This window comes from Anopheles marshallii, chromosome 3, assembly GCF_943734725.1.
Source record: "Anopheles marshallii chromosome 3, idAnoMarsDA_429_01, whole genome shotgun sequence".
Lineage (NCBI taxonomy): Eukaryota > Metazoa > Arthropoda > Insecta > Diptera > Culicidae > Anopheles > Anopheles marshallii.
In genome coordinates, this window is record NC_071327.1 from 33,956,991 (window position 1) to 33,980,160 (window position 23,170).

Here is a 23,170-nt window from a genome sequence, read left to right on the forward strand (position 1 = left end):
GATGTACAACCGCACCGTTTCCAAAAACACCATTCCATGGTTGTTTTGCACTGCCATAGCGATTGTTGAGTTGGGAGTAGGAGTATGTAGCAGTGTATGGTGACGCTGGTGACAGGTACGACATGTATAGTCTGACTTGCAAGCTTTTGCCTGATGGGAATCACTCAAGCAATTCCAACACAGCTGCTTTGATGCTACAATTTCCCGACGCTGTTGCACGTCCTTTCCAGAGAACACTGGACAGTTTCGAAGAAGGTGACTATCTACGCACTTTAAAGGACACTTGTAATTTGGCGTAATGGGAGATGATCGCGAAGACGCTGCGTTGGCGATCGATCGACGCGGTGGTGATGAGCGCAAGGTGCCGGCCACCTTTCTCGAACCATCGACTATATCACTCGCGAAATTGTTAGTCGACTTTAAGATTTGAATCCGGTCTTGTACAAAATGTACCACGTCCATGTACTTGTCCGTCGTAAAGTGCACTGAATGTTTCTCCCATGCTAGAAGTGTGGCACGATCCAACTTCATAAGTAGCATGTTTGATAACGGCGTGTCCCATGAATCCACCGGTTGATTTAGTTTCACAAAACCGCTCACATTCCGCAAAAATTCGTTCACTAAAGTGGTCAGACTATCCACACTCTCCGATTGCACGCCAGGAAGATGATGTAGTTTTCGGTAATACTCACGAACGAGTGCACGCGGATTGTCATACTGCTTGAGAAGCGCTGACCACGTTACCGAATAATTGTCCGCCGTCAACGGTGTATGTTCGAAAGGAACCGCCGCGTCCCCTTTCAATGACGACAATAAATATTCGAGCTTCGCAATCGACGGAAGATCCGGCAAAGCATCAATCATCGCAATGAAGCGATCACGAAACGATAACCATTTCGTCTGATCTCCGTCGAACGTTGGCAATTCGACCTTCGGAAGGCGGATGTGTGGAGCGTTTGGCCTACCAAAAGCAAGAGTCGAAGAAGCCAAATCAGTGGTCACGTTTAGAGCACCTTCCTCCCTCCGATGCTTTCGAAAGAAAGATCTTAGTTTTCTACACCGCTCTTCGACGTTGATCCTTTCCAGGATACATGCCTCGATCGCCTCGATACCATCGTCGAGTTCCTCCAACTTCGCCACCGCGGCGAAGTAATCTGCCTTGTGCTTATCCAGGTCTTCTAAGGCCTCCGGGATTTGATCGACGTCGTCTCCGGCAAATTGGGCTTGAAAGCGTTCGAGGGCACTAATATTTTCCACTGCAATCCTCCTCTTCAACTGAACGGCTTTGATTTTTCTGTCCATGGCACAGTTAATTTACACACTCACGAAACGAACAAGCGAAGCCGATAAAAAAAAACGAAACAAACGAAGCGACGCTAACAACAAAATTTGGGCGCAAATTTTGTATTGCGATGGCGCACTATCGTCGGCCGTTGCCCCTGATGCAGGGCTATGCGCGATGGCGGTAGAACGACGCGAACGATGATTTGCTAAATGCTCTTGATGCAGAGCGTTTGACCGAGCTCCTGATGCAGAGCGATGGAAGAGAAAAAACTCCGTGAATCACGAATCCGGTTCGAAGGACCAAAAAATGTGAGAATTTCACACGCAAACACTAGCTGTGATACGGAATTTTATATATTTTCTGCTTCACCAAAAAGACTGTGTGTCTCGGGCGCCGTTCTGTTTGCTACTGTTTATTCACTTGTCAAAGAGTTCAAATTACATTGCTCGGTATCGATTGTCCAAGGTGTCTAGTTCAGTTCTTAGTTTGAATTGTTTCATGAAACTTTTCTTCCTTCAATTATTGTAGATTATTCCCTTTCATTTTACACAATAGCGTAAAGGGAGTTATGAACTGCTTGTCGGATTAATATTTTACGCACGCAACATCGATTGAATCATAAGCACCAAAAATTGCACCCTTGCTGTGCGCATTGCAGGAACCTGTTGAACGTTCGTGCCATAACTCAGTTAATTTTTAGTTACCGCGCTAAATAATTTACGACGCTATCAATAACAAAACTACACTCATGTTGAACATTTCCAAAAAAAACGATGCCAATGTTGATGATATGGGCACTGGGTTCTTGTTTTTTGCTGTGCTTCCCAACAATGGTGGTAGATCGTTTATTACTGGCATGTGAATAAGTAATGTGCTGACTTAACGGTTCTGCCACTTAACAAGGGAGAGAAAGCAAACACAACACTGTACGGTGTTGTATGCGGTTTGTTCCGGCTTTTTGTCACTGTTTTTTGCGCACATTTGCTTTACTCATTGGTGTTATGTTCAATAGCGACATTGTGCTAAAGTGTTCAATTTGCTATCATAGTTTGCATTTTCATTGCTCGTTTCGTTGAGAAATGCTTTTCGATCTTTCACGCGTTTGCTTTCACCGAAGGCGATGGAGACGCCCAGTGTTTGGTTGGTGTGGTTTAAACATGACTATTAACCTTCCGGCAAAGAACGCTTATTTTTGCCACCAAATGTGTTCGATATCAGCACTGGAAAAAAATTGACACATTTCCACGCTCTATTTCCGAGCTATAAATGCGCGGGAATGTGTTCTTTTTTTAATTTTTTTGTGCGCACCGGAAATGACAAGTAAAAGGATATGGGCAATAATAAACATGATTGATGATACTCGATCAAGTCGATGGAAGCAAACGACAATAAAGCGCAAATCGCAACCTTGAAAACATCAGCTGTCCGCCGGTTTAGTTTGTTGAGCTGCCTCTTCGAGATGTGAACCTAGGGTAGTACCATTTGCTAAAAATTTCTTCTTGCAATACTCACTTGCTCAAGATTGCTCTAAACCACACGTTACAAAGCAAAAATATACGCATAACAGTAGAATGTTGTTGTGTGACACGTTTCGTGTCAATCAAAATTGCTTAGGGTTCCTGAAAAGAGCGACAAACCGATCCCGGAAGTTGACTTCGAGTTCCGGATATGCGTTGTTATTGTTGTCGTACATGCCATCGATGTAGAACATCTTCAACAAAAAAACAACACCAACACCAACACAAAATACTCGATCAAACATCACCGACGGATATTACAGCTGAAAAAAAGACGTTGGATAAACGACGTCGGCTTTAGATAAACTATGATTTATGCGGCAAAATCGCGATCGATCATACGCGATAGCGCTAAGTGGGTGGGGTTGGCACGAAGATCGAAAGCTTTGCTCGTTTGTGTTTTCACTTTGGTCCCGTAAGGCCTGCAGGGCAACGGGCGCAAAAGCATTATGGCGCGGTCAAGGTGGAATCCATCGTCTCATGTAGGCGAAGTACGCCAGCTTGCCAGATACACAGCCCGTATAGCGCGTAATGATGACGGAAAGTTTAATCTTTTCCTATCAAAATTCGTTTGATGCACCCGCTGGCAATGGAGGCAAACATTGCATAGCATCGCTGTGCGTGGGCAGCGTGATGTGTATATGAAGTTCGCGAGCAACGACAAAGTGGTCGAATTTCCGTGCGGCTTTTCACCGATGCCCAAGGGGGAGTTTTCGCAAAATTGAAAATGTCAGAGCATCAACATGTGACGTTTGAGTTATTCTTATTTATATCATGTTGGATATGATGTCCATTATTTGAAAGGTATACTTGAAACACTCGTCTAGCTCTACAATAATGACAAGTGAAACAAGTTTACCAAGGATATTTAAAAAAGAATTTAAGAAAATTGTATTTTATCATTAGGTGAGAAGTTCCACAGCACCTTACCTTAAATGTTGGGAAACTTCGAACATAGCCTATCGTCTATATGGAACTTCACCTTATTTAAGTTTATCTTTTTACCAGTTTTTGTGTGTTTATGAATCAGATAAGACCTCCTGCAGATTATGTAATGGCATGATTATTAGACATAAAACCATTCAAATATTCAATTGAGTTTCCTTTAGTATTTCTGCCAGCTCATTTGTAACAAACTGGGGCGGTTTTTAGTTGCGGACCTCATATATTGCCGGATGTGTTTCAGTACCTTAATTTTTTATGCGACGATATGAAAAATTGATGGAAATGATAAATCCTAGGAGCAGTTTTGTGTGCGGCAAAGTAAAAACATTCTCATTTTATGCTCCGTACAGACTCAGCTCGCTACTCGGTAGCACCTGTCCACACGACGACCGAAACAATCATTAGTGTTGTTGTACCTTTGGCAGCACTGCGGTAGCACTCGCAGAGCTAGCCACCATGCATTATCTGCGTACGACACCAAATTCATTTCTAATCGTTAGATGGAACCCATTTTTGATCATCGTCGTCGGTCCGCACCGAAACCGTGTTGCGTACACGTGTTGTTCACTTTCGGTCCCTGGCGAAGCTGGTGAAACACCTTTGCGACCCCAAAAAACACCGGTTAGCATCACGCAGCAATACGGTCAACTTCTGATGGCTTTTGCATCGGTTTTACGCGTACAGCAAATTGGTGCATTTGTTTTTTTTTCTCTCTTTCACAGCGCCTTTTTTTGTCGTGGTCCCATTCCCATTATTTGTCTGTTGAAATATCCCTCTTGCGGTTTTGTTTTGGTGTATTTTTTACTTTTTGCAGAACGGGAGCGTTGTACAATTTTTCTTCGCTACGGTTTTCATTTCCATTGCATATCGTACGTGTCTCTTCTTGCGTGTTGGTGCGGTTCTAGACAGTGATGGCGGATTATTTCGCTTGATTGACTGACATGAGGCGAGCGTCCGATGGGCGATGTTCTATCGCATCGATGATGATCGTGCTGTGCTGTGAAACGGCAAACTAATGTACGAAACTGTGCAACACTGGCACCAGTCTGCCACGTACCACGTTCAATGAAAATGATCGTTGTCAGCCCTTCGCTCGCTGTATGTACTTTAAACGAAGTGTGAACTCCACAATGGTTTCAGCAAATCTCAGAAAATTCTTTCCCAGTGTCCTTCACAAAATAGGCAATAATGGAGTGAAGGTAAAAAACAAACCTCTTTTACACGGAGTCTATATTTTGATCCGTGTGCTGCGTATGGGTGTTGTCATTAGTCGAGTATACAATTCGGGAATACCCGCCGAAAAGACACCACAAGAACGGGAAAAGGGTCAAACCGGAATAGGTGTGAAGTGTTCGCACTTGTTTGCGAATCATGCATCCTGTCACATCCGGGTTCGAAAGGGCGGAATATGTGCTTTTCATTCCCAAAAACACCGTACGGGAATAATCTGTATGATCGTGTAGTGCACTCTCCCTGTGAACTGGGGAGATGAAAAAACCGCCGTACGAAGAGAAATTGGAAAACGTGTGTGAAAAAAAGAAGCTTTTTAAATTGGAAAAGTTGTACGAACGTGAAACAGTTGTCGTTCCGTTTCAATCGTGTGTGAACCGAGCGAACGGCACTGAATTCATTTTCATTTTTCAAACATATGGAATAGACCAGGGAAGACAGATGGAGAAGAGGAGTAGTATAGAGAGGTGTGAAAAAAAAGGACTGGACTTCTTTCTATAAAAGCCAGGTTCACCATCAAATGAACTATGGGTTCGTTTTTTTCTCTCTTCTCTCTTCCTTCTATAGTGCACAAAAGGCAATACGGATATTTCAATTCCATCTCATTTCGACCAATGCAACCAATGGGATGGTTCAGATAGCAGCCATTTGTTGGCGCAACGCATCTGCAACCGGTACATAACGTTGGTACACGATGGGACAAAAGGGTGTGTGGGAGCGACACATCACAGGAGGACATTTTCATTCAATTCTTCACTCACGAGCGCAAATTCAAAGCGCCCTCATGCTCAATGTGCTACTGCGAGTAAAGGGTATTGGACCGGATCGGCCGGGAGAATGATGATACATTTGTACTTCCGATACATGTGGTCCTTTATTGAACCGAAAGAATATCTTTTGTATACTGAGGTACTATTTTTTGTAGCTTTACTCCTTGTCACCTTGTTTTGCTACCAACCTTGTTCCACCTTCTGCATCTTGAAGGAGCATCCCATGGTCAACATTTTTGGGCCTTTGCGCTCCAGTGTGTGTCACTATCGACGGCCTCTTCGTGATATGTTGCGACAAACTCTTTTTTTTAGGTTCGTTTGTGCTTCGTACACCACTCTATCGTTAATCTGGTTGTGACATGCATTGCCAGCTACAATTGCATTGGTTTGGTACAAATGCATCCTATTAGTATGGAGCACACAGCCCAGGAATAGGAAGTCCAAACATCGAATGAATGAATGGCTTCTTGTGAGCTCTTACCCAATTTTTTTTTGTGCTTTCCGTGAATATCGACGTGCAGGAATCAGCATCAAAATTTCAAAGATACACCTTGGAACCCGCTTCCCGATCAGTATGTATCGGAAAAAGCTTTTATTTTTCCATGGTTTTCCTAGTATTCCAAGGGACTATAGCAAAAATCTTCAAACCTTGACCGATACCGCAAGATAAAACGATTAACCGTGTCTAGGGTTCGGTAAAAGAGAATTACCAAAATTAGATTATTTCAAGATTCGGCAGCATATTCTTCTCTTCCCCAGGCAGGAAGGAAGCACGATAAATGCAATTATTATTCTACATCCATTTCCAGGCCATCCGCCCGTTGTGATTGGCATGGTTGAAAGCAATGATTACGATAAAATTCAAACCAATTTGATGATGTGGCAAAAAGGTTGTTCGGCCACGGAAAGAAAAGGCGCCCAGACTGTCAACCGTGCGTCGTATTGGGCACGCGTAGTTTTTACATTAATTTTTTGTTCGTGTGGTAAATTTATGAAGTTCGCTCCACGAATCGATCACTTATCATCCGTTCCATTTTGTGGACGGTCACATTCCTGCCGATGCCAGCGAAGACTGATGGTATCGTCATAAATATCGTACATGCATAAAAGCAAACAAAACAAAGCTGGCAGGCCGTTAGGAAGGTCTAAGTGTGGTAGGAACGTCAGGGTTCTTTTTCGGTTTATTTTCTTGCCTTCCGCAATCAATTTCGATGCTTTGCTTACTGAATGTACAGTTTGAAAATGTTGTGATGGTTACATTCAGGCGTATCTCCACACTAAACCGACTTGAGGGCTGCGTAACGTGAGCTGTTTTTTTTAAGGCGCATTTTCTCTCGCGCTACCAAAAAGTCAACCAACCGACTAACCATGTGAAGGTGGAAGCTGTGGTAACACGCGTCGTAGAATTTTTCTTCATTCTTAGTCTTCCTGCCTCTTAAATGGTGATAAACAAGCGAAGGGTGATGGCGAAGGTGCTGGTGCTCGGAAAAGAGACACCCCCGACATCCCCGAAAATCCCGCCCGCCATTTCAACAACATTATATTCCCGATGATGACGAAGACGACAGTGACGACGTCGACGAACGATGGTAATGATAATGTGATCTGCAAGTAACGCCACCGTAACGGAAAGCGCTGATAAATGAAAGTACGCCAATAGCGCGAGCCTCCACATACACGCACGCACATCCTCCAGCACCAAGGCACAAACACAGACGGTTTTTCTGATGGGCCGACTCTCACGGCGATAATAATATCTGCTATAAGGATTGTTCTTTCGCTTCCGGCCACCTCCTCCCCGGTACGAAGGAGCACCCAATAAGTGATATCGGATATGACGCGCTCTCGCGGATGTGCTTTGCTCGCACATACATATGCATGGCCATCGAATCGAATGTGCTTTCGCTTGCACGGTGACTACGGAAGAATTTGTGTTTTTATTTCCCATTTTTCTGGTTTTTTTTTTGTCCGTCATCTTGATGATGATGAGACTTGTGCTTCCCCGGCGAGTCGGTTTGGCGAGTGGGTGAGAGCGGAAATGTAATAAATTAGGGTTCGTGTTGAAAAGCCCTTCCGTGTCTGTGCACTGAACAGTGTCTTCCAGCTGCCTGTGAGACCCACGAGAGTAACTACACGAAACGTCATGTGAGTGTGTGCTATTTTGTGTGAAGTGGAATGACATATTGGATTATAAATATTGAATATAGACATTGCGGTTGTGTCACAACACTTGTTGGCGGAGGGGGAAATGTTAACACAATCGTAAAGCCTGTTTATTTGCTGATTGAACAATTGAATGCGTAAATAATGAAGCTTATTCGGGGCGTAATTCTTCTAGCGTGAAAATAGTTAAAATAATTTAATTTTATTGAACAGATGAAACACATTTCCAAAAATTTATGCGAATTGCCATGTCTTTCAGCTGAATACTGTAAACTTTAAGGTTAGGAGGAAAGTTACGACGTTGCTATGAATTGCAGAGTTAAAAATGATTCCATTATGCAAAATGTATCGGTACAGAGCACGCCGTATCGTCGTAAATTCGGGGTTGTAAACATTCCGAAATGCAGAGAAGATGAATTTCTTCGTAAAACCGAATCTACCGAATTGCTTCGGGCGTATCAATTGGCAAAGGAATGAGTAGCTCTACGTTTAGTGCTTACTCATGCCCTGCCCGTGGATAATGAAGATATTCCGAGCCCTTGGAGAAGTTTCTTCTGGTGCCTAACGTCTCCAACAATGATTTGAACTTTCCTCTTGCCGCTCGAAGTTTCGATTTGGTGAAGACGCTTTCACGACGATACAAGATCACGATGACGACGATGACTACACTGTTGACTTTCGCCAGTTTTCGGTAAATAGTTACAAAAGTTCGTAACTTCAAAGTCCGAGTGCTGTTTTATCGCGCCCATGCTGAAGAGGTTCGGTAAACTAGATCGGCTTTGTTGAAATTAATGGAATTTCCGGTACGTGAGCGAGCAGCACGCCAGGTACGCGTAGCAGAGTTTAGGGACAAGCTGTTTGCAATTTGGAATACTTTCTTACGCTTCTCCGTGTGTCTGTATTTGCGAGACATCTATCAGCCCGGAAGTGGTTCCCGAAGTATTTTGCTTGCTAATGTTTATTCGGCCCGAAGAACTGGAGCGATAGGGCCACAAATGATTCGACAAACAGTTCGATAGGGTTTGGATAACGAGAGGTAAAAAAACGTTCAGCAATCCCGGGGTGGGTTCAGCTCTATTTAAAGTTGGCGAAAGTGTCAACAGTAGCTTCGAGTGTTGTTTGGTTTGTTCTAGCTCATTCTCCGCTTCAGAATGTTTTTATAATCTGACGTCTGTTGCCTCGCATCATCGTACAGATAATCGTGTTTTCGTCCGAAAGGATAATAGCTTCTCCTAACAATCGATCTTACTAATGTTTTGTTTGTGTAACTTTTGTGCCAGCAAACGGAACTCTTCTAATTACCGCGTAGGAGGAATAACGAGCTAATTTTCGTTCGATATATGTGTGCGTGTCTCTTCCAATTCGTTGTGCTCACTCATGCTATTAACGATGCCTCGAAATCTCTGCCATGATGATTTGATGTGTCACTTTTTCATACTGTCTCGCCAGTATCCGGCGTTGCGTATTCCGTCTAATCAATGTCATAGAATATCAAATGATGCACACGCGCATTTGATGACGGCTAATGGTAAGGGCTAACCTGAAAAATGTGCTTCCTCTCATTCGAGGGCGTACATACACACAATAACAAAAAACTCAACGTTGAAAACAACGTAAAGTTTCGAAACTACGGAAACATGCTGGATCATTGCCGGTTGGTTTTCCTATTTCCCATCAACGTCAATCGGATGGGTGATGATTTTCCGGTTTTTCTCTCCGAATGAGCAGATACGTGGAATTCGCACAACGTCCTGTGTCAAATGGATCAGTTACACAATCAGTCCACGGTAATACGCTCTCGGGCTGTTTTTTCCAGCATTTTGTGCGTTTACAACGTAACGAATGCTTTCCATGACACGTAGCATTAAAATCATCTGTAACTCATGATAGTTTAAGTGAAACATACAGCAAACACATCCGCTTTGGAATTAAGAGTTTGCTGTGAAAATGCTCCGAAACACCTCTCCATTGCCATCCGCTTAATCCTCATCCGCAATCCTCCGCTCATCCCGACAAATCCCGGTTAGTGCGTCTGTTTGGCTGTATATTCGTCCGCATATTCGACAAGGAAAGCGTAAATACTAGCATTCCATCTACTAGCATAAATACACAAACTAGAGTCCTACAGTTGACTTTGGTGGGCACACATGGATGAGGTGTAGTTCTAAACCGGGTGGCAGGCATACGATGCAAATTTAGCGCTGTGTCTACCCAACTAACGGCAACAAACTTCACCTCGGTTCCTCCCATCAAACCACTTTTTACGTTGTCATCGGATATTTGATACATGACGTTTCCAGTGGATAGTTTTGAGCAACCACTTCATCCGTTTAAAACTGGATGTCAAAACACTCCACCGTGTCTGCGGAGATTTACGTATTTATGCTAGTCGGATAAAATTTGTGTGGCAATGGTTTAGCTATCGCTTAGAATATTGCTATTCGATGCCAACGAACAGTACAACGGGACGTGTTTCTTTGCTTCCCGGAGATCGGTCACTAACTTACATGCTGTTGGGTACAGTGTTGACGGGTTGGACCAAAAATGAATTGAGGGAAAGCTCTCGGGGTTCAACAAAAAGCAATAACAGGAAGAAAAACCATTGAAAATCAAAATCTAGCAAAAAAATAGAAAGAAATTAAATAAACCAACCCAAAATGGAGTGCAAAAAAACAAACTAAACTGTCTAAAAACGAGTCGAAAAGTGGGCAAACGACACACACACACACAAGCAAATAAACGATGCCGGTTAAATGCTGCAGCCAGTTGGACTATTTTAGGATTTTTTTTCGTTTATCCTGATGTATTCGTAACAGTTTTTTTTTACTCTCAGTTTTCCCCGTTCGTCTGAAACAAATAAAAAAATCAACTTCCGATGTTGGTTTGTTGTACACTTTTGTTTTAGCTGAAAGTCGTTTTTTTTCGCAATGCCCAACCAAGTGAACCGTTAAACCGAATCGAAGCGGCACAAAGCGAGCATTTTCCGGCGTAACACTTCTCGGTTACGATGGGAGAGGGGTTTTGAAAGCGAGTATTCGTACCCGGCTCCGAATTCCTACTCACTTCCCAATATTCTATTTCCAACAGTTCCATCCACCAAAGGCCCCCATTGTCCCCAATCCATGCCATAACCCCTCAACACTCTGCTGTCTTTAATCGCGAATCGAAAACATGCAATCGAACGTGTTCGAGATATTGAACATGCAAATCTGAAACTGAGGAACACCGTGTTTCACCCGCCAGTTTGAAGATGACATACACCAGGCCATCGCTTGCATACGTTGTTTCTATTTCCCTTTTTTCCCTTCCATCCTAACGCATACCTTTGCACAAATTCCGTTGATTTTGTGTTTGTTTTTTGGGGGTTTGTTTTGTTTGAAAAATATTTTTTTATAATTTCTATTCCAACGCTTGCCATGTGCGTGGCGTCCCGGTCATTTTTACGCTCCTTTGGCTCGCTGTTAGTGTCGTTGCGCCTATGATGCGTAGCAGTTCCAGTGCGACTAGTGCACCGATTTTAGAAATGCGTTTGAAATGGAACATTTTTTTTTTACTATTTCTACCTATTTACCATCCATTCCACAGCGCTCGATCGAACGCCAAATCGCAATGCAAAACGCTCATTCACTGCAACCAGCGTCGCTGCTAGTGAGCGTTGTGTGCAGCAGTCGAATATAGTGTAGTGCTGATTTCTTTTGTGCCTTTTCTTTCGCCTGTGCCCGATCAGCTAAAGGTGTCCGTGTGCTAAATTAAATAAACGCATCGGAATTAAAGTACATATTGGGTAAACTGTTTGACAGCGGTGACCGGAGTGTTCAGTACCGAATGTTCCGAAACGTTTTGACGCGGCACTATGCATATCTATTCAAATTGTCCCCGCATGTGGCACTGTTTGTGTTGAAGCCATTTCGACTTTTTTTCCTTGCGTGGTTCTCCCATTTTCTGGGGCGCTTTATCATTTCGCAAGCTTTCCTGCAATATAGCGGCAGGCAAAAGTGCAGTGCGCATTTGTGGTTGCGAATTTTGCATTGGATGGTCAGTTTTCGAAATTGCACCTAACCACACATGGACAGTCTACTCCTTCTATTTTGTCACATCAATGCACAGTTCGTGCCGATCAGACATTCGAACCGTTGAATGCGGTTTATCGTGATGTAATTTTTTTACTTCCTTTTTCACCCCAGTCAACACCTTCAAATACAGTACGCAATTTTCGGTACACCTCATTTTCTTTTCCTGATAATAAAAAAAATATCATGCCACCGGTGAAGAAAGCGTCTGGCGAAAGGTTGTGCCGCCGGAGTAACTTTCGGATGGCTGCCATGAGTTACACAAAATGGCGTTACCAATAAAGATGCTAATTTCAAACCATAAATTTGATTAACGACGCACGTTTGCTTCGTTCTTTGAAGGACCAACCCCATACTTACTTTTCTTCCTCCTTATCCCCCAATCACACACACCGAACATAATGCGATAATCCTTCCCCTTCTGCTCTCTCTCACTCTCTCCCTTCATGGGCACACCGTAAAACATGGCCACTGTCAATTTGATTAATGTTACGCAACCTTCATCAGCCGCTAAACGGTTTGATGTAAGCTGCAATGCGACGCACTCCGGCACTTATCGAATTGTCGCTCTTTCTTATTTACTTCAATCACAATCACTGGGCGCTTCCAGTACCGAGCGAATGCCTAATTGAAACGTGACAGCTTGGTTTTTATGAGCGGCAATGAAAGAAAGTAATCCTTTCTGTTTTTACCACCTTCGATTTTTGCACGCGTTGCATCACAGAAGGTTTTAAAATTGATCATCCGTTTTTTTTTTTTTATTTACCCATTACGGCCAAATTGTTCGCAGTAGGGAGGGTAGCTACTGAGGGTAAAAGAAAATTCATATTCAACGATTATTCATATTCAGCTCAACGGGTCGTTTATTTGGAATGGTCTGTTTTGCAAACTCTCATCTCACCAGCCTTATTTACATGAAAACATTCATAATTGAAACTTAATTAAGAATAAAGCAAAATCAACATACGCACCAATCACACCGATGAAGTGTTAACAAGAGCAAATTGATTCGTAATCACTCCGATGATGAAGCGCTTCTCATGTAACTGTTACTATCCGCTCATTAAACACCATAAATTGCACTTTTTCATATGTTGACCGTTTTTTGCCTATTGTTTACAAACGATACCATCTGTGGAGATTGGTTATAAAGTTTTTACTTTTGCACCAACAAGTGAGTGTGCAATCATTTGTTTGCAAACGACCAACGGTTTTGTGCTTTCGTTTGCGGTTGCTTTTATTTTATCTTCATTATAAATGCTTCATTAACCTATTGGCAAGTATTGTTTGCAAGTGATTCATGGTTGTTTCAACGAGCAAATAGTTCCCGAGGTGTAAATTACCCATTATCCAATTATTTCTGATAGGTTCTTTTTTTAATCACTGCCTTGCACAATTGTCTTAGTTGCAAATGGTTACAATTAGCTCGCGGGGCATGTGTTATCTTGAAGACACATTAGCTATGCTGGGATCGTCATAAAATTAGCATAAACTGAAAATTACCTTGTATTTCTTAATGTTTCTTTTGCTTCAGAAATAATGACCGTGTAATATGAATATCAATTGTAGAGGCCCACCGTTTTCCTTACTAATAAACCATAGAAAACATATCGACAAAAGCTTAAAGCTAATGGTTGCTGAAGTTGAGCGCCGCGAATAGAGATATTAAATTTGCATTTCAATACCATTTCCCCCGTTTTCATGAATCCGAATCCGTATGCTGCGTAGAAAGGAATCCATTGCGAGGAGTTTTCTATACTGGGCTTTTTTTCTTCCTTTTTTTCGTGTTCTTCATTCGATATCGATAAAGTACCATTTTATAGCTCGATGAAAAGCTTCAGCTCTTCAACCCGACCTGTGTGCAGCGACAAAGTGCAATTGGTTTGTGAACATTTAATTTTTTTCCTCCTCTGTTCCAATTCTCTTGAAATTGGTTCGCTCTAAATTATGTCCAAGAACCGTAACTGACACTGACAGTTGCTGACGTTGTCTTTATAATTGTGGAGTTCGAACGGATTTCATTCTCGTATTTTTTTTTCTGCCTTTTGCCACCTTTATCCTACGAGTTGGTGGAAAGTAATTCTCCATCCGTTTGTATTTTACCACCTACAAAAGTTTCGTGTACAGTGGTGCGGAGAGGGTATAAAAAACGGTAAAGTCTACAAATTTTCTCGTACAAGGGTTTCGTGGGAGTAGCCACTTCGATCATCATCAATTACGGGTGCTCAATTCTGCTGCTGATATCGAATCGGATGAGCTCGGGTCTGCTGTCTGCACCATACACGCTGCACGAAAGTGGACCCGAAAGGAAGCTGGAAAAGCAACGTATCACCTAAGAAGTGCGAACTGATAATAGCTGTTTGAGTAAGGTCAAACATATGCAAATCTGTCTGCTCAATCCCTACTTCGGTCCAATTGATGGCAAGCCCATCGAGAGCAGTTAGAAATTGGCAAGTGAACAGGTGTTTGAAAAAGCTCTCTCCGGGTAGCCACTGGTTCGGTCGGCACTTGTTAATGTGCTAGTCTTGGCTTCCTCTTTTTTCCTGGCTCAGTTCCTAATCTTTAAACCCACCTGTTTGGTTTGGAGACTGTGATGAGAGCACGAACGAGAGGGTGTGGATGAACGGTCTGCACGGGACCGACCAAAGTGAACACAAAGAAGGTTTTACCTATTTACTTTCGTTGGAAATGTTTCGATTAGGTTTATCAAACTGCTGCTATGTGGGCATACATCTTTTACGTGTGAAATTAGAAGAATCGCTAGCCATGTCTTGTCTGCTTTCATTAAAGAAGAAGGTAAATTTTTGAATGTTTTACCATCATGACCATCAAACTCTCGACAGCTGTCCATCAATGGATTGGATGGTCCTTTCTCAGCTTTACCAAATGTATTCTAAGCTTTACCTTTCGTGAAGAATTCATTAATCTTTGGAGTGTTTCTGTTACCTGTTAATCTTTATGATGGATCTTCTGGAGGACAGCAAACTACTCGCAACCATTGATTTCCAGTTAATAATCACACCTTTAATTCTAAGTCCTTTTGTGTATGATAGCAACTCACGCATTCATTATCATTGGTCGATAAGCCGCAAGCCATTTGATGAACCTCTTATGAAACTCTACTTTAAACATGCGCTTTACAGAACTGTAAGGTTGATGTGGAACATTAATTTAGGCTGTACAGTTCCTGTACAGTATTGTAACAAATTTAATTTGTACAGCAGCTTCAAGTAGCCAGCTGTGATCCTTAGGCTATTGATATTCGATATTCAATCTGGTGTGGCGTATTGATGTTGGTCCTACGTCATACCACCATAGTTGTGCTGCTCCTTTGTTATGTACACGGCCCAAACTCGCATGTATTTCCACATCCACAGGGCCTAGCGAGTGCCCTACCGAGTACAAACATACCATGAATGCAACGAGAGCTTTCGCCAATGTAACGAGGGGGATATAAAACACGTGGTACTACTGTTGTCGATAAACTACATGGGCTTGCGGTCGATAGGACCGACATTGATGCGTCCATTCACACAGCCACGCATTTGCGTCAAGAAACAGTGTTGCAGTACTCCATCGTTGCGCTTCCTGCAGATCCTCACGGTGACCGTTTCGGTTTCAAGCTTGGCTTTGACTAGCTGGAAGTCAGCATATCGATCACGGTCGTCACGGAAAATTCGTCAACAACACCATCTTCGTCGTCATCATTTTACCGTACGTTGATGGATAAACATTTTGTATATTTTTTCCTTCGGTACCGAGCAAAGTTTGTGCAACATAGTGCAGCACCTTTTAGTCTGTATCTCTCTCTTTTTCTCTTGCTCTCTCCCGGCTGTGCACCATGCAGAGCCTCAAGACGTGCGAGTACGTATGTTTGCGAATGTGTGCATGTCAATCATGTTGTGGTTTGCTTGCAAAATTATTTACTGCTATCTTGAGAATCTTGAACAGTGTCTAGCGTACGGCATCAGTTTCTATGCAACACTTAGCAGAGGAAGGAGTGCAGCAAAGACACGCCTTGCTCAATACCCCACGAACACCTCGCGCTTGCCTCGCGTACAAGAACATTATCATCAATCTCGTGGTGCTTGCCTTATTGTACCGTGTGGTTAGTAGCTTTGTACGTCGGATCGATAGTCGAGGCGAGGTTTAGGTTCCGTTGGAGACAACGGCAGCTGTCAGCTTCCAGTGTTTCATAAAAGCATAACAACAGTACCTTCTACCTTAGTTCATAGACAGAAGGCTAAACTCCTAAACTGATTTCGACCCGGTGTGGACGATTCTTTAGCTATGATGTTTCCCGCATCATCCTTCAGTGTGAGAGGTGTTTCAGCTGCTTATTAACCATAAGGCAAACGGTCTAGCAAAGATGGTGTTATCACACTGCTATGATTGAAACTCATTGGCAACAACGTATTTGTTTTGCAGGAAATAGAGTCCAACCTGTTTTATTAAAGTGCATCTTCATTCATTTATAATAAAGCTGGAAGCTTCATTAGTTACCATTGGGTCAATACAATTTTTACGTAATAAAAAAAAAATTGTATTATATTTTAAGATAATTTTGTTGTGATCAACTTCAACAGTTTGACATCATGAACACTGAAGTAATATTTAAGTATAACGCAGAGCAACAGTTCCACGATTCATAGAAACTCATTACAACATTTCATTTCATACCTGCCTCTAACGCCATTTTGCTAAACTGAATCTATCTCCAATAGTGTGGTTTTATGTTCTACACCATAAGCTTTACAGACTTCACGGTTAAGTTTGCCATGACATCATGCTTAGCACGGTACAGACGCTTAGAGATGACTTTCCGTATCGTTGTCGGTCTATCGCATTCCTTACCCTACAAACGATCAATTCTATGCCCAAATTGGTACCTGTTGGCCGTATTAGTACTGTTTGCACGGAACAGTGCGCAGTGATAAAATCGCAAAACAAGGGTAAGGAGACCGTTATTTAATTACGTAGTCTTAATGAAGCTGTGAATTTTCTGTGTCTGTGGCCATCGTTATGCTGCAGTATCTAGGAAGTAAAATCGTTGTAGTCATGTTACTTCTTTATTTCATAGTTTTATGTTAATACTCTAATACCAAATAGTCAAATAACAAAATTATGCGAACTTTTCAATTTTTAGTATAAAACATGATTTTTAATGTATTATTATATTTTTCATTGCAGGTAATGGGAAAATTCTTATCCAGTACGGAAAACAAAAGCGGAACTCTATCGTATGTATTTAACTAAATATTACAAAACAGACATTGAAGCTTCTACTGAGTGTAAAACCTTTGGTTAAAAGGTACACACAACATTATGTATCATTATATATAATCTAAAATAAGCAATACGTTTACTAACAACGTGGAGTTTATTTGAAGTATTAAGTTTTGCAAAGAACTTGCATGAAAGCTTAACGTATTAATTTTCCTGCTAAAAGCTTTGCTGAAAATTGTAAGCAAAGCTTTGTCGTTCTTATTGCAGCAATTTTTATAGCACATGCTATAGTAGCTACCATCTACTTCGGCAGAAAACAGTGCGCATGCTCAAAATTCACATCCTTTTAAAGCTTCTGAGAAACATTTTTATAGAATGTTATTTGCTAAAGAAATCGAATGTTTTCTGGACAGCAACCCCAACTGTTAAGCAATCCATAAAATTTAAGCATTAACTTGAATAACCAAATATGGGATGTTAGCTGCTATAATATATAGCACCATAATCCTAGACATGACTCACTGGTTTGGGTAGAATCTTGTACTAAAATGATAAAATTCACGTACATGCGGTTCATCGAAAGTGAGCAAATCATTGGCCATCATTCATCGACAATATATGTACGATTTTCTATGGTTTATAGGAACTGTTTACTCTGGTTTTGAAACATAAAACATACACAGAGCATTTTAAATCGGTTCATGTTGTATATTTGCATACAACAAAACGTGTCTGAAAAACATTGTGTTTATATTAAGAATAAAATCTTTTGATGAAAACACACTTTTTGTTATGATTAGCCGTTTAGTAAACAGTCGAGCAAAAAAAGAACGTCCGGTTAAAAATTCTTAACCAAACAGTCCAAGTTAATCTTTGTTCGACATATCCAATTACACCCAATTCTCTTTATTGAACCAATTAATACTAATTGGATAAATTACACCAATGCATTTCCACCAAAAGCACAGTGTCTTAAGTTTTGCTTGCTAATTATGTCACCCGATGTTGCACGTTTTGACCGATTCATTTAGATTTTTAAAGCAAACAATTCAATTAGTTTCCTCCCCCGCCGGGAAGATTGCTCACCCGAAACAAATCTCTCTGAGACAACAGCAAAGTTTGACGATTTTGGCAAAGTCTCCGACAATGCTGTCACGTGCTTAAGTGCGCAGTAACGCTATCCAACAGTCGTTAACCTCGATTAGGTTCCACTAATAAACACTGGCATTATAGTCAGCACGCGAACAAGAGCTTGAAAATGGGCCGGAAAGACCGGAGTTCGTGTTTTTTTATTATTGTAGCATTCCAATTTTCTTAAGCTACCGTTTGGAAGTTCGCTTCAATTAAAAAAAGGAAAAAAGGAGTATGGTTTAATTAAAACCATCATGTAAATAGCCTCTGATGCCGGTTCAATGCAAGAGACGATCTTGGCATGTAAAAAACGCTCATTGTCCGCTTGGTCCGCTTAGCCTCATCGTGATGAAATGCGAAGGTAGTTTTTATCACAGTTGAATAGAAAAAGATCATCTTACTTTTGCTGGTATTGAAGGTGTTTTACCATTTTTATCAGAAACATATTCAAACCATCTCTTCTGCGGGCAGGGGGAAAACATAAATCTTGTTGCTGTACGTAGTAACCTTCAAGTATTCTTTGAGCAAACAACGGTTTGTATTTAGGGTTGCCTAAATATTGCACCTTCAATGGCTGAACCTAACGAAAAACCAGGTAGTGCGCCGAAAGATAGCAGAATTTTACCACGGAATATGTGGGCGTTGAATTCATTTATTAAAAGCTTCCTACTTCTAGCTGGCTATCCTCGATCAGGGTAGCATTTTTTCCGGTGGAAGAAAGATGAAAACTCACTTAGCTAATCCACACACCAATAAAAGCGGAAAAGCGCGGACGAATAATGTACACAGAAGGAGTTAATTATCGTTAAGCAAATTAAAAGTGTTTTTGCTTCGGGAAAGTTGCTTCTAAGGAGCAAAGGACATCCCGTGACTCCCAACAGAAGTGAACGGAAGCGAATTCACGATTGTTTGTTCAAATGGTTGATTATTTTTCAGATTGCTTGTATTTATGGTTGTTTCTGTTTAGTTTGTTTCCCCTTACAACTTGTTAATGAGTGTTGGTTTTTTTAAAAAATTTAATAAGGCTACAGCGCCAATATTAAACGACTCAACACTGAAAAGTTTTGTCGCTGTGATTATTCACTACTAAACAATTAGATGGCTTACCTGAAAGCATTTCATAGAAAAAAAAACCGGTTGAAGCAGATTAGATATAATCCGCATGTCTCATTGAAACTAATTCCGTGTTCGTAATAAAAATAGAGATTTAAATTATGACACTGATGAATGTAATGTACGGATTATTGAAATCGTTACATTTCAATTTGCTTCACAATCGTCTTTAATAACTTTCCATTGTCTGAGTCCCTTCTGCTCCCTTCTTCTCACAGTTCGTTCCCTGTCTTCCAGAGGATAATCTATTAAGCTGTCCAGGTTGCTGTAGCTCGAAGTTTTAGAGTTCATCACCTGGTCGAATGAAAAGATGCCTGATCCCTGCAAACGCTAGCAAACCCCGTCTTAATCTAGCTTCTTCTCACTCGCCATCCACTATTGGGAAAAGTTCGATTTACTTCTCGGACACAATGAACGAAATTGGATTGCACCTCCAACTGCTTCTGTTGCTGTCGCTTGGAGCGTGTTCGATTCATTCCGTGCTTTACCTTTAAGACTTCCCATCCACCCGGTTTGGTCTGCATCTTCACTGACAACGATTATCTTTACCACACAATTCGATAAATTGACATATCCTGCAGACGAAAGAATCGAACGTTTGCACCTACCGCCGGCACAACCCGATGAGCAGAAGTGTACGACAGCACGGCGATGCGAGAGCATGGTGCATTTGAGAAATTGTTCAAGAAGCTAACGATTTCTTCTGCACCCCACTAGGGCTTTCGGTGCACTGCCTTGGCAGGGGTTTCATCTCGTACCGTTGCCAACAGCATAGTTTATTAGCTAACGTTCCAGACAGGCACGATGACGGGTGAACGAGTGCATGTACGATTCAACTATTTGAAGAGAACTCGCACGAAACGGGAAAATCAACATTGAACACGTTGCACAAAAAACGATATCTTCGCTGCTACCTGTTACATTTTGCACTCATGTTGCAGTCGATGACATTAGCTCGTGTGGAGCTAGAACTTTTGAATAATTTAATTATTTCTTCATTTTCTCATGTATTAAAGTTTATACATCAAGTATGATTTTATTTATATTTCTTACAGCAAAGAGATTGTGCAAGGTGTTTTATAATATTATAATTCAAACATGCACAAAATATCAGTATATACCTTAAGCACTGAGTATTCCATGGATGTAAAACAGAAAAAAAATAGCTGAGCAAACGCTAGGATTGAAATTCGCCACATGTCTATTTTAGCGTGCGAAGAAGTATGGGTTAACAAAATAAAAAAGTTTTAATTAAAAACAAGAATGTTATAAGCCACAGGATGCTGTACCGCTGACAGAATGCAATCATATGAGATGCGAACTTGAAGCCTAAAGCGTATCAGGTGCTGCCTTACTGGGCAATCTTTCCACGTGTCGGTGGATGAGAACGGAACCTCCGACGATAGGCGGATGCTTTAGCATTGTTTGTGAAAAGTTTACTTCTTTGATTAAACCCTTTCAGAAGGTGCAATCTGTGCAAAGCTACCCACAGAAATTTAAAGGCAAGCGAAGGTCATTGCTTTGTTTACAGAACTAACACCGGAACATATAAAAAGATTCCCTACCTAACGAAAGTGAATACAAACACCACAAAACCGAATTTATAACTAAGAAAACAAAAGAAACGAAGGCATAAACCACCGCCGTTCGGCGTACGTTCAGCATATAAATCGTCCTTTTTCGGTGAGAGTCCGATGAATCCAGGTCTGCAAGCCTAGTTGACAATTTAATTACCATGCGAAGAAGCACAGCTGTAAGAGGATACTGGAAGAAAATGGACCCGCCAAATTGCGCGCCACAACCCAGTGAGTAGCCATGAGTCGTGACCGTGAATTAACTGCGCATTCGTGTACGAGCGTTGTGAGTGCCGATTGTTTTGGTTCTCAGTTAACCTTTTGGTGTCGGTGTCAGCAGCTTGCAGTCTCACAGCCGCTTTCGGCCTTGTGGCCCAATGACCCAGACCGGGCTAGCACCATAGGTTCGGGTAGCTCTATGAAGTTGGAGCGTGTACCCAGAACAGGCAAAGCTCTCGTGTCGGTGAGTTCCCGAACTTCGACGTTCGGCATCTTACGATTTCATTTCGACTTGGCAGTTGTTTGAGAAACGCGCTCGCGTTCGGTAACTGAAGCGGTTGTTAAAGAGTTTGATGTTTATGCACTAAAAATTGACGAAGATATAACGTAAATTTATTAGCTTTCGGAATTAGATTTTCGAAGCCATCGTAGGCTGAGTTTCTTTTTTTGGGTTTCAAGAAATCTATGAGAAATGTGATGTATTATGCAAAAAGTTATGGTACTAGTTAAGTGAAAATTAATTAAGAAATGTTCATTTTTGTGAAAATATCCACAATTATTGCCATACAGCCTTGCGTTAGTGCCGTTATCTTAATGTTTGTGCATCCAATGATAAAGCGTTGTGGTTAAAAGCGTATTTCGGTGGTCGATCGGTGGGCGACATCCGCTGCGATGAAAAGTGTTTCCACGTGTCTGCTTCCGGTCATCTTCCTCTACGCGGTACTACCGTTAAAACCGTCACCATTGTGTTTGTCCCCGTTTGGAAAGCTAACAAGTTCTCTGGTGATCTCCCTGAACGAGAGCTGCCATAGCCATCGCGCACACCGCTACTACAGCGACAACCAGTATCGTCATCTCGCTGGTTTGCGATTGTCGCAAGCGTCAATCGGGAAAGTATTGCCCCGAGCGGAGTACAGTGCCTGTTGGTGACTAGTGATTCAAACAGTGATCCTATCCTGCATCGGTGCCCTGTTACGGCGACATCACGTCTATCTGCTAGAAGTGATGGTAGATCCACTCAAGATATTCTGGGTACTTACGAATAGCACGTATCTAGGTAAAGTTGTTTCACCTTCGTTGTTTCTTTCGGAGCGGATTTATCAAACTGTGTTTGTTTGAAGTTATTTTTGATTTCATTGACTTCGCCAGTGGCTACCCGAAGCCATCGATGCTCTCTGGCCTGTCGTTTGAACAATGAACTCGAGTGAAAACTTTGTCTAGTCTTTCTTATTCGTAACACCATTACATAGCAAGAGGCGCTTTACTTACACCTCGACACGCCCCAGATTGGCTTCCCAAGCGAAGCCCAACGTTGACAGCGATGTCGACAAGACAATTATCATAACATTTGCATTGCAAATGGAAAATACGGCGTATTGTGCTGGGTCTCCCAACTATCGTCTTCCCTACCTGGCTACGAGGTGCATTGTAGTACACGCCGATGGATAGTGTGAGTTGTGGAAAGTCTTCCTGACGCTGGCAAAATGGTACATTCGGTGAAGATAGCCAACTTCGCTCAACTGAAGCCGTTGATTTCGCTACCTGCAATGAGTTTGAAAGTTGAATTCATGAGTTTTGGTAAATGTACAGATTTTCCAAGCAACGACTACACCGTCACGGTGTGAAAGTAACGAACGACCAGGCGTCTCCATGAACCAGAACAACGAGGCATCTCCATAAGCTACAACAACCAGGCGTCTCCATCTTTGGTTATATTAACGTCAGTTTGCTAAATCGCCATTCTCCTAGCACAAAACAGTTCATCCTACTGGTGGGTGACCATAACAATGATTAAATGAAATATAGCTTAAAATTCAAAACGTTCAGCTCCCAACACGTTCAGAACCATAAGGAACGTATGGTAGCTAATTTTATTATGCACATCCTCTTGGTTCATTCATGTGAATCTGATAATCCCTTTTTCGAG

General features: G+C 41.8%; 1 protein-coding gene across 3 annotated transcripts in view; it reads left to right on the forward strand.

Annotated features, from left to right (window-relative positions):
* Positions 1-23,170, forward strand: part of LOC128710887 (neural-cadherin) — a 188,891-nt gene that overhangs the window by 97,049 nt on the left and 68,672 nt on the right. Inside the window, exon 1 of one of the 3 annotated variants that reach the window (XM_053805745.1) lies at positions 22,249-22,300. The exons of the other annotated variants lie outside the window; for them this stretch is intronic. Coding sequence (XP_053661720.1) covers positions 22,249-22,300 — 52 coding nt within the window. Of the gene's footprint in view, positions 1-22,248; positions 22,301-23,170 lie in introns of those variants that run through there. 3 annotated transcript variants of the gene reach the window in all.